This window comes from Drosophila virilis, chromosome X (assembly GCF_030788295.1).
Source record: "Drosophila virilis strain 15010-1051.87 chromosome X, Dvir_AGI_RSII-ME, whole genome shotgun sequence".
Classification (NCBI taxonomy): Eukaryota; Metazoa; Arthropoda; class Insecta; order Diptera; family Drosophilidae; genus Drosophila; species Drosophila virilis.
The window spans coordinates 11310001-11323327 of NC_091543.1; the positions used below are offsets into that span (position 1 = coordinate 11310001).

At 42.3% G+C, this 13327-nt stretch overlaps 1 protein-coding gene across 1 annotated transcript in view; it reads right to left on the minus strand.

The window, feature by feature from the left end:
* LOC6633630 (AF4/FMR2 family member lilli) overlaps positions 1–6888 on the minus strand; it is a 13363-nt gene extending 6475 nt beyond the window's left edge. Inside the window, 3 exon segments of the mRNA XM_032440046.2 lie at positions 1837–2039; positions 4060–5868; positions 6563–6888. Of these exon segments, the coding sequence (XP_032295937.2) occupies positions 1837–2039; positions 4060–5691 (1835 nt within the window). The 5' untranslated portion in view covers positions 5692–5868; positions 6563–6888.
* Positions 6889–13327: the final 6439 nt, after the last annotated feature.

Consider the following 13327-nt stretch of genomic DNA (forward strand, 5'->3'; position numbering starts at 1 on the left):
ATATATATGTATGCATATATATATATATATATATATATGTATATATATATGTATATTTTTTTATCGATAAGAATAGCAATAACAATATTATTTTTTGTTTTAAACAAAAGTAAATACAAAATTTGTTAATTGCCTATTTTCATTTTCATTTTTTTTTTTTTTAATGCGAATTCATGTTTTTCAAAATATGTTGTAGTTCTTCTATCAGCGTTTTATCTAAATATCTCATTGAAATTAAGGTATATTTCAAAAATACAAAAACAAAAAAAATAGAATAAATAAATAAAACAAATAATCGGAATGACACAAAATGGTCTTAAAAGGAAACGATTAGTTGTTTTGAGCCAAGCATAACAAATAGAAATTGTTTTTAAAAAAAGAATTAACAAATTTCAGGGCATGCAAAACTACAGCAAAAATTATTACAAATATAACTACGAAATGGAATGTGTGTATGTGTGTGTGTGTGTGTGTGTGTGTGTGTGTGTGTCTGTGTGTGTAGATGGTGAGTTCTCTTTTTTTTTTTTAGTCCTGGGCTTATTATGTTCATCGTTAGTTTTCAACTGTAACCCAAACCAAAAATAAAGTGTGTAGGTGGGAATAAAAAAAAAACACAACCTATTTTTCATCGATTTGTGACACAGAACACCCTAATGCATGCCAAATTTACGAAATTGAGTGGCAACTCGGGTTATTTGTGTTTATTTGTGGGTTATTTTCGAAATTTAAGATTTGTTAGTTACGTGGAAAATAGTTTGTTTAATTTGTTTTAAATTTGATTTGGTGTCGATATTTTGAAAAACATAATATGTTGTGAGGCCCTCAACGAGCAACGCTCTTCGTTAGTGATTTTTGTAGATCTTTTCATCATTTGTACATATCAAAATATCAAATGCAATGGAAAAGCTTCGTTTTTTTTTTTTTTTTTCGTTTTTTTGACTACAACAACAATAAGAAAAACATGGAAAGATTTTTGTTTGTATTCAATGATTACAATTAATTGTTTTTTTTTTTTTTTTTTGGCGTGTCGGAAATAAATTACGAAAAATAATGTGGCGTGACGTTTTTTTTTTTTTTTATTTTTAAGGGAGGTAGGGAAAACGAATGGTAGCAAATAAGTTATGCGTGTAACGATTATTTTTCATAATTTCATAACGTACATATTTATCAAAAAATGGTAAACACAGTCGAAAATTGTATTAAAATTAAATAAAATGCGTGCACAAACGCCGATTTCGGTTTTCTCTTTCAATTTTTCTTCTTCTATCTTTTTTTTTTTTTTTTTTTTGCATTACGACTAAGATGAAAAAACAATTGGTGCAAAGTAGAAGAAAATAAAAAAAAAAAAATAAAAATAAAATAAATAACAACAACTTGCTGCTGCTTTTATACATGTTTTTTTTTTTTTTTTTAATTTAGTTCGTCTCACGTGGCACCCTAATGGCAGAAAAATATCCAACTTAACTTAGAGTGAAAAAGTAATGTATGCATGTACACATAATAAACGAATTACAACAAAATTTGAAAAACACAATTTCTGCGCAAAAAAAAAAAAAGTTTCTTTTGTTTTTTATACTTTGATAATCATTAAATATACGTAGGTCATATATATACATATAGATATATATAAATATATATACACATATGTATGCATAAAGAAAAGCAAAATCAAAGTAAGTAGCAAAAAGTAATTGTAACTGTAATTGCAAATTGCTTTCATTAAATGTATGTATGTATGTATTTTTTTTTTTTTTTTTTTTTAAACGGCGCAGTTACAAATCGATAACAACAAAAATGATATCAATCGATATATCGATTGCATATGTTAATACTTACATGTGATTGGCATTCTGTCCGGCCGCCGAACGAACCAGAGGCGGCGGCGCATTACCGCCACCGCCGCTCTGACTGTTCACCGAGGACATTGAAATCGCAGGATTGTTATAGGAATACGGTTGCGGGCGGCTTCCACCCAGCATCATGTTGTTTAGATGTTCGCGGTATGTGCCGCGGTTGGCATTCGCATGCGTTTGTTGCGCCTACAGCCAGCCAGAATGACACAGAAAGCGAGAGAGAGAGAGAGAGAGAGAGAAAAGAGAATGGTGAGATTAAGTGTTGTATAAATGCGATGTGCGAGAGTGAGTGCGAGATAAAATAAACCTCAACAGGTTGCCAAGCACAAACACACACACACACACACACACACACACACACATGCATACGTTTGCTACAACTACACAACTACAAAGAGAGCATAGCGCAATGTATGTATGTGTGCGTGTATGCTTGTATGCATGACCCAGTTTCTAAGCTGCCGCTGCCGCTGCGGCTGCTGGGCTGCTGCTGTCTTGCCAAACTGTATGAAAGAAAAAAAAATAAAATAAAAATGTATTCAACTAAATTTGTATAGAGAAACATAGGGATTAACTGAACTATGCATGTGCCAAAGACTTGGCTAATTAGCTTTGCCCTTTTCAGTACCATTAGCAGATTTACGCTCTTTTATCCTTACAATCGGCACGTGGAATAAGTATGTGTCATAGCTCATTAAAATCAAGAGTTATATTTAGGACACTGATTAGCGCGATTTTCTTTTGCACACACACACGCCCGCGCACACGCACACGCACACGCACACATACATACGCCCACATGCATTGCTCTCATGCGTCATTTCTGGCGAAATGGTAGAGAAACAGTGTTACCAGAGGGCGGCAAATGCAACTGCTGACCTTCAGACTAATTAGTTACAAAAGTATTTAGCTCCTTAATTGGCAGATATCTGCGGGCACGCACAAAAAATAAAAACGAAAAAAAAAAAAAAAAAAAAAGGAACAAGCCGTACCTTTGTAAATTTAAACATATTTCGTTGCAGCTCGTTTAAGATTGAGCTGCACTTACACGATCAACGGTTGAGTTGTGTGAACGGTTCACTGGAACCGTTTCGCGTGACGTTTTGCGTTCTGCGCGCTTTTCGCCTGACCTTGTACATCTAATTAACCCCTTTCAAAAGTATTATTCACAAGTTTGTGCTACTTTATTGCAGTAAAGCAACAAAAACGAATATTTGACTTCCCTTTGCATTCATTAAAAACTAGAAGCTTCGATTATGCAACCTCTTGTTAAGATCAAACATAATGTGACCTAGTCACAGAGTTTCGATGATAACTAAACTGACATTATCATGAAAAACTTTACTAAGTTACGTGCTTAGCGGCGACCACACATGCAAATACAGACAACTGTTGGAACCGTTGAGCCGTGCAGAAGCCTGAACGTATTGAACCTATGAACCGTTGGAACGTTCAAGGGGTGGATTGGTTCACAGCGCCGGCGAATGCTTGCTTAAGCAAAGCTGTTCGATTTTACGTGTGCAGGCAGTTCAATGAGAACTTTGCCACCGGGTGCTAACAACTGTGCCATATTCTGTCGAAAACGACTTTAAGTTATTTTTCGATATTTGAAAATTGTTTCGTGGTCGTAAAGTTTTATTATTTTGTCGCAGAAATAGTCAGGGGACATTGCTCAAAACCAAACAGCACTCTTGCACTGTGTGAACAGAGTATAAGGTATACAAATCAGGCCACACACACACACACACACACACACACACACACACACACACACGCAAAGGTATCAAATTATCCATGCATCGCAGTTTTGCACAGGCAAGCATCGTTAGCTCTCGTGCGCCAGTGTTGCCGGAGTGGGAGGTTAAAGAGAGGCTGATAATGTAATGGGAAGGCGGGGGCGCGGTTGCCACTTATCATGCAAATTTTGGTACTAAGTACCAAAGAAAGGTACATTTGCATTTAATAGAAAGAAAATGTACTTTTCAATTGTGACGTATGCATGTATTTGGTGAATTCTCTTTTTGTTAGCAAAGTGGCAAACGTGGTGAAGAGCGCAACTACTGTTGTTGTTGTTGTTGTTGTTGTTGTTGCTTTAAGTGAGCGAACGACGACGATATCGATAACAATCACGATAGGCAACCGTGCTGATATTGCATTGGCCTATCGATATCTTGCAAAGCACACCAAATATAATAAAATTACTCACCAACATTTGAACATGTAGCTGGGGCACATTATTCTGGCTATTCATCCAGCCACCGGTGGCCAGCGCCTGGACGGTCGCCTGCGTCAGCATGCGCGTATTGCCCGGCGTCTGTAGCATGGCCGCTGCATGTGTATTGAATGCAGCTGCTGCTGCTGCCGCCGCTGCTGATGAGAAATTCCCACCATTTGCCACACCATTGGCAGCGGCAGCGGCCGCGACTGCGGCTCGCTGTTTCATCAAATGCTGCTGCTGCGCCGCAGCCGTTGAATGCTGTTGCTGCTGCTGTTGTTGTTGTTGTTGCTGCTGCTGCTGTTGCTGCTGCTGTTGTTGTTGCTGTTGCTGCTGCTGCTGCTGCTGCTGCTGGGACTTTTGTGCTGCGGCTGCGCTGCTGTTGCTGTTAACGCTGGTGGTTATCTTGGGGGGCGGCGCCGATGGCTGACGCGTCCAGTTAACCGAATTGTTGGCATTCGAACGATTGCCGATCAAGAGATTGGAGTCGACCACCTTGCTGGGCCAATAGTCCTCGAATTCGGTGCCATTGGGAAAATAGCTTTTGATGTCTGTCAGCGAAATGACGGCAACATTTTCGCTGGAGAAGAGCTCGTTGCGTATGCCTTGAACTTTGCAGCAGAACTTTAGATAGGCCAAATCCCAGCCGTTTAACAGTTCGGCTTTTGTTTTTAGATTTTCGGTTTCGCCTTCAAAATAGAAAAGCGGCACCACCTGCTGATTGTTGCGCACCGTATACGGTACCACAGACTCCTTATTGATGCGTATAAAGCCGCATTTCTCTGACGGCGTTTTGCTGCCGCCGATCAATTTGCGATAGCATATATCGAGAAATTGATAAAATTTCGATGCATCGCTGAGACGGACAACCAGATCCTTTTGCGTGAATATATCGCGTCCGAATTCAACATCGCAATGCTTGTGATTGATCTCGATAAAGAGACGCGCCTCGGCATCGGTTATATAATAGCTGCGCACACAGGTGCAGCTCGAATAGATATCCGGATGCAGGTAATTTAAATATTTACCAAGCAATTTCAGTTCGATCATACGCACCGAACAATATTTCTCCGATTGCCTGTATATATACGGTATCGATACTTTGCCAAATTGCGCCCAGCCAAAGTGTCCCTTTATCGATTCCTCATCGCACGGTCCGCCCGTTGTTTTCTTATCGTTATCGCCGCCAATTGCGCCATTGGCACGCCCATTGGCCGACAAGGCGGGCACCACCTGCATTGTACCGTTCGGCAGCTTCTGATGCCGCGACAAATAGCTCATTATGTTTGTCTGGCCATTGCCATTGGTTAACGGTGGCTGCATTGCACCAACGCTGCCACCGCCGCCGCCAGCTGCAGCTGCTGCAGCTGCTGCTGCTGCTGCTGCATTGGCGCCACCGACACCGCCATTTGCATGCTGCATGGCCGCCTGCCGGCTGGCCTGTTGGGCGGCCTGCTGTTTTTGCTGCTCCTTCATTTTGGCGGCCAATTCGCGTATCTCGGCATCGTCCTCCTGCTTGACGGGCGGACCGAGCGCACCGCCCAAACTGTTGCCATGCAGCGGCAGCGGCTGCCCGTTGGCATCAATCACGCTGGTGATCTGGACATCATCGCTGCTGGACATGGCTGCGGCTGCGGCTGCTGCTCCGGCTGCTCTCACACACGTACGCTCTTTAACGCGCTTTATTTTGTTATTTGTTTTTTTTTTTTGTTTTTTTAGTTGTTTTGCCTTTACTCTTCGTTTTTGCTTTTATGCTCTTCACGCTGTTTATGTTTGCCGCTTTAATTCATGTTGCATGTGCTGCAATTAGGCAAAATTCAAATTTTAATAACTGGTTTCAAATAGGCACAAACAACAGCAACAACAAAAAATAACACAACATATGACCAGGCGTGGGAAAGGGGTATACAAAAAATAAAAAAAAAAATTGTATAAAAAAAAAACAACAACAACAACAAATCAAATTGACAGCAAATTGACACACGCACACAATGCACACTCTTTCGCTCTCTCGCTCTCTTTGGCACGCTGTCTCTGGCCCGGCATGGGCCAGCCGCTCAGCTGACACAGATATGGCAACGCTGGCGCGGCCGTTGGCCATACACACACACACACACACACAGCAAAACGTGCTGCTTGCTGCTTTGTTGTTGATGTTATTTTGTTGTTGCCTTTTGCTTTTCAACTCTTTTTCTTTTTGCTTTTGCTTTTGCTGTTGTTGTTTGTATATCTTGCTGTTTCTTTCGCGCGCACTTTTTGTTGTTGTTGTTGTTTATGGTATGAGTTTGGCTGCTGCTGCTGCTGTTGTTGTTGTAGCGTCCGGCAGCGACGGCGACTGCGAGTTTTTTTTTTTTTTTTGCTTTCTGCTTTGCAAATTTCTTTTCACAAGCAACTGTCAAACATTTTAACACATATATAAAATAAGTTGCATTTACTTATGTACTTTATGCACATATTTGCAGGCATGCATTTCACTATTTTATTATACACTTACAATTTCTGATTATGATATAGTTGATATTGAAACTTGAAAAAAAAAGTGTACACAACGGCATAATAGCTATTCTTCCTTTTTTTTTTTGTATTATTTTCGTATAGCTTATTTAATTTGTATATACAATGTATATGCATATAATTTGTATATATCTATGTATATATATATATATATTTTGTGTTTTTGTTTGTTGTTGATTAAACACCGCCGACGCGACGCCTACAACGACGACGGCGACAAACGACGCTAAAAAAAAAACGCTGCTTTTAGCTCTGCGGACTGCGTCGAGACGTCCTCCCGTCTTCGCAATACACAAACGAGTGTGATCGTTGTTACGAAAATTATTTCAACGAAGTCAACTGAAAACTGTCTGCGCGCGTGTGTGTGTGTGTGTGTGTGTGTGCGTGCGTGTCTGCCTCTGTGCATGTGTGTGTGTGTGTACATAGCAGCGACGTCGACGCTGACAGCGCAGCAGCTTTCTGTGTGTATACACTGAAATACACACACACACACACACACACACACACGCACGCATACAATAGCGCAAAAAGAAATACAAAATACATAGAGCTGACGCTACTGCCGGCGCTGCAGCCGCAGCAGCAGCAGCAGCAGCGGCTGCAGAGGCACGAACATGCAACGAACATTTTGCCGAATTGATGTTGCTGTTGTTTTTGTTGCTGCTGCTGCTGCTGCTGCTGCTGCTAACGCTGCCTGTCCACCACCGCACACCTTGCAACCCCCTTGTGCACTTCTTCTGCCGACTAGCTAAGCGGCGCTGCTAGCTACAGCTAGTACAACAACGGCATACTTACAGTGGTGCAATTCGATTTAAGCTGCGCAACATTAGGAGAAATCAATTAATGTATGTACTTCTGGGCAAATTATGGAAGAAACACCAATTTGTGTGACTCAATGTTTTTTATCTATTTAAACATTTTTATTTCGTTTCAATGTGGTTTGTTTTTAACATATTTCTCATATTTTTTGGGCCAACAACTATTTAGCTGCTGTGAACGGGGCTTGTAACATTTTTTAATTAAAGAAATCAAAAAAAAGGTTTTCGCTTTTCCAAAAGATGACATTTTGAGAAAAACTCATTATGTTAGCCACAAAAGACGACTGGAAAAACTGTGCAACCAAATTCGTTAAGTGTAAAACTGTGTGCACAAATATTTGGACAAGTTTCGATTATGGAAAATCAGTTCAGTTTCATGCATATGCTGACCACAGTGCAAGCGAAGCTTAAGCCATGTACGATTCAAACATATAGAGCTAGAGCTGATGGCGGCGACGTCGACGGCTGCGTCTGACGCTAGCTTTGGCTCTGGCTCTGTGCTCTGCTGCGCTGTGCCTTGGCTGCAGCGTGGGTCAAATATGCCACAGTCCAGCGGGCCTGCCGCCCGTGTGCGTGTGTGTGTGTGTGGGTGTGGGTGTGTGTGTGTGTATTTTGGGGCAGCAGAGCGCACAGTGTGCGGGGGCGTCTCTATTTTTGGCAATGCTATGCTAACCTCGCCCCGCCACCACCGCCAGCAAGAGCAGCAACAGCAACCCCCAACCCCACCACCAACAGCACCACCACCACCTTCACCTCCACCTCCACCACCCGGCTAAAACAACGCGACCCCTGGCAATACGACTTTAGTATGGCATGCAGTCGCATGGTAGCCGGGTACGCTCACAGGCCCTGGCTCTGTGTACGCTCCCTTTCTCTCTCACGCTTTCTTACGCTCTCACTCGTTCGTTGGCCCTCGCCCTCACGCTCTCGCACTCCCTCTCGCTGGCCATCTCATTCCCTCTGTGTGTGTGTGTGTGTATGCAAGAAGTTTTCGTTATTCTGCGCTCTCAAGAAAGGCCCCGCTTCGGTCGGCAGCAGCAGCGGCAGCAGACAAGACAGCAGCTGCCGACGACATTGCGGACAGCGGACACGAGAGCGCTTCGTATGTGTGTGTGTGTGTGTGTGTGTTTTAGTTGTTGCTGCTGCGACGCTAGCTGGGCCATTGTACGGTAAAAAGCAAAAACAGCGACGGAGGCGTCAGCTGCGCAGCACTAAAAGGTCGCACTTTGAGTGCATTTTCCATAGCCAAAAAAGAAGAAGAAGAAGAAGAGAGCGAAAAAGCATTGAAAAGCAAAAAAAAAAAAAAAAAAAATTCAAACAAATTCTGCTGCGCGCTTACCAGAACCGGGCCATAAAACGAACTAACGCGCTCTCAGCCGCTCTCCCGGCCTAAAAGCTTGTTCTTCTATTAAAGCAGAGCTTTACTTTCGCAGCTGCGTCTAAAATTAGGCTCGTGTGCGTTTCTCTCTCTGTATGTGTGTGTGTGTGTGTGATTTTTCAGCGATTTGCTAATTAGTCAGCTGTGTTGGGACTTTACCGTATTTTGTGAATACCAAATAAGCTACGGCGGAACTTGTGTTTTCCCTTACGTTAATTACAATTCATATATGTATGTATGCATGTATGTATGTATGTATGTGTGCACATTCATAAGCCACACGCATACGTATGTAAGCAAAAAGCAAAACAATGTCTGTATGTGTGTGCATACATACACAAGCACGCAGTGGCATCGATAAGCATTGGCTTTTTTGTTGTTGTTGTTGTTGTTTTTTTTTTTTTCTGTCTTTTTCTTTGTCGGGCTGCCCGAACGGCGGCAGCGCAAAGCGAGGCCCCGTTTCATGCACGCTTTGCTATGTAAACACAGCCAAGCATATGTGTGTGTGCATGTGACTAACAGCAAGAGAGAGAGAGAGAGAGCGAGAGAGAGTGAGCGTGTGCTCGCCTCTCGCCATTGATACGAAAAGGATGATGTGTGGTGGATGCGGTATGAGTGATTGTAGCTATTTGTGCATGGGCAATACTTCGATATGATATTAACACGAGGTCCGGATGGGAGACGTGGTCGGGCTTGGGGGCTTGACTCTCTCCAGTGTTTCGAAGCGTGCGTGCCACGTCACACACTGCAGAAGAGGTAATCCGAAGCGTGCAAGTCCTTCTTATATTTCTCTACACGTGCAGATTGATGGGTTATGCAATTATTTGTAGTACATTTAAGCTGTTATGCAATTCATGTTTAGGCAGATTGAGTGATTGATTGCATGACTGACTGATTGAACGGCAAACTAAACAACAAACTGATTGACCAGCTGACTGACCGATTGACTGACAAAATGATTGAATGTCTGTTTGACAAGCTGCTTGACTGATGAACTGGCTGATTGAACAACTGATTAATTAGCTGACTGACTGACTGACTAAATGATTGACTGATTGACCAGCTGATTGACTGACAAACGTTTAATTGACTGACTGACTAACCAACATTTGTCTGATGAATTGACTGATTGACCAACTGATTGACTGGTAAGCTGATTGACTGACAAACGTTTAATTGACTGACTGACTAACCAACATATGTTTGATGAACTGGCTGATTGATTAACTGATTAATTAGCTGACTGACTGACTAAATGATTGACTGATTGACCAGCTGAATGACTGGTAAGCTAATTGACTGACAAACGTTTTATTGATTGGCTGTCAGCTTGATTGATAAACTGATTGACTGACTGACTTACCAACTGATTGACTGATTAACTGACTTGTAATCAACTCACAGTCCCATCCATGATCTGATCTGACAGCTTTAATGTCATTATCAAAGTCTTGTCTCACATATTTCGGCATTTCCGCTCTCTCTGGGTGAAAAGAAGGGTTCTAAAATTTGTGGGTACAACAAATCTGAACTCGTTCAATCGCCCCAAAAATTAGTTAACAAAAGTCAATTCTCAATATTCAAAGGCTCTTGAGTATAAAATCATATACTTCCCACATATAAACAAGGGCTTGAAACATTGATCATGAATACTTTCACATGCTTCCTAATATAATTATAATAATATTCATGTACTTAGATCTGTGTATGCATTCATTTACGGATGCAGCGCAAAGAGGAATGGCATAAATAGAAGGCTGGCTGCTGGAAAAGACCGGCTCTTATGGCTCTCTCTTTTTGCAATTTTCTTGGCTTATAGAAAGTTTTCTTGCACGCATTGTGGTCTAGCTAATTCCCCCCCACCCCCTCTCTCTCTCAAGAGAGATATACACATATATGTATGAAGAGAGTGAATGTATCTGTTTGTTGGCTGGCTTCAATTATTGGATACACTGGCCCAATCAAGTTGGCCCTGCTCGCCGGCCGGATATCCGCTCGCCCACAAGCCCCCCCCCCCCCCCCTGACACCTCAGCCCGCCCGTCGTCGTCGTCACCATCTATACCATTCCCCTCGCTAATCCTCCATTGCATTACAACTTTTCGAACAAGTTTTCTTTCTGCTTCATTATCACAATTCACATCTTTGCTTATCATTTTGTTGTTGTTGTTGTTGTTGTTGTTTTAGTCAATGCAATGCAAATAAAACAAGTAAAACAGAAGTAGAAGTACAAAATGGAAGAGGAAGACGTGCTTAATGCATTTTCTACACACACCCACACCAATTTGCTAGCCGTGCACTTTCATTCCCTAGCACCATCTCTCTCTCTCTCTCGCACTCTCTCTCTCTCGCTGTCGTTGTAATTCATACGACACGCACACATGTACACACACACACATTTGCATACGCACGCATAGAAAATAACTTACCATTTACTATTGCTTGGTCTCTTGTGTTGGGAGCGGCGGTAGGGGGGGCAGCTGTTGTTGTAGCTGGTCACGTTGACTTGTGCCTGTTCTAGCTTACGAGCGGCCGCCAACAATCAGCGAAGAGAAGAACCAAAAGAAACAACAACAAAATTGAGCAACAAAAATCGCTCCTCGAACTGTGTTATCCTGCGATGACAGCTGGCGGCGTTGCCACCTGGTGTCAAAGCGATATGCAATTGATATTGTCGCTGCCCACGTCAGCTGCATTCACAGCCTTTACAGCTACATACATACAATCTTTCGTGACGCTGACTTTGACGCCGACAGTAGCAGCAGCAGCAGCAGCAGCAGCAGCAGCAACAATAACAGCAACGGCGTTTATTTGTTGCTGTTGGTGCGCTTCTCAGTTTTATGTGGGGCATGTTTGTTGTTAGGCTTTCGCTTGAATTAAAACAAACAAATAAACATCATGTATCCCTGCCGGCAGCATTAAGTTCATTAACTGGCCAGAAAATAATTATTCTGATTCGCACAGGTGAGCGCAAATGTTGCTGTCGCTCACTTTCCCCTTCTCTGGCTCGCTCTCTCCCTCTCTCTCTCTCTCTCTCTCTCTCTCTCTCTCTCTCTCTCTGTCTGTCTTTTTATTTAAGCGTAGCGCATGCCAAGTGTCAAGCAAGCCGGCGCAACGAACTTCTGACCCAAACAAGCAACAAGAACAATCGACGACGACGATGAAAAGACGCGAAAAAAATAAATAAAAAGAATCATAAAGAAAAAAAAAAAACGAACAAATAGCGCGCAAAACGTTTAGCGGCCTGTGTGTGTGTGTGTGTGCGTGTGTGTGTTGGTGGGTGGGGCCGATGTTGTAGCTCTGTCGAAGCAAACGACAAACGTCGTTTTAAATGTATATGTATGTATGTGTATATGTGTATATGTCTATACATATGTATGTATGTATGTGCATACAGTTAGACTTTGCCATAGTCGAAATGTTGTCGTCATCAAACTTCGTAGCCACACGAACGGCTGCTGCTGCTTCTTCTTCATTCAATTTACTTGTGCACACACTTGTACACAGATTGGCTTACATACACACACACACACACACACACACACACATACATACATATGTACATGCACGGCAGCGTCGCTGCCGCCGTCACTGCTGCTGCCACGCAACGCTCCGTCATTTTGGGCTATGCGTGTGTGTCTGTGTATGTGCGAGTATGTATTTGGTATGCTTCTGTGTGTGTGTGTGTGTGTTTTTCTCTTTCTGTTGTTGCTGTTTCTCGTTCGTTGCTTGCTCGTTTGCCGTCGGCTGCCGTCGATGCGCATATTTAAACGTGTTGCATAGTCTCTTGCCAGGCCCTCGTCAGCCGGCCGCCAAGCAAAAGCAAGCAAGGCGAACGGTCGTCGTGGCCGTCGGCCCGTCAGTTCGTCATTCATTCAAGCACGCTGCTAGCTAGGCGCGCACACACATTTATATATGTATGTACATACAAATACATATATACACACATAATATGTATGTATGTATATATTTCGCATACAAATTTATGTATGTATGTGTGCTTGTCTATATACACACACACAGCAACACACAAATTCAATTGGCCTCAATAATGAATTAACGAAAAAAGAAGGCAGCTACAACTACAACAACAACAACAACAACAACAACAACAGCAATGTAGACGTAGCGTGCGAAAAGCAAAGGTTGGTGCACTGCGAGGCGGGGGGCAGTAAACGTGCTTGCCGAGAGAGAGAGAGAGAGAGACAGAGAGTGGGAGAGGGAGCGCGAGCGTAAAAGATAAGCGACTTGTGTAAAGCTGTGTTGTTACTGTTATATGACGTTCATACATATACATACATATATATATTTTTGTTTTTAGAAATTTCTTAACATTTTGCTGTAATTGCTGTAATATCGGGCTTTTGGGCATGACAGTCATATATTTAGATGCTTTATTCTCTATCTATGTACGTACATGTGCTTGTGTGTGAGTGCTGGTGTGCTTGTAGACATACTTGAGTGTGTATGTATGTATATGTATATATTTGTATGTATGTATCTGTGTATGTATATATTTAGTCATCGCCATCAGCCGTTGCCTCCGCTGAA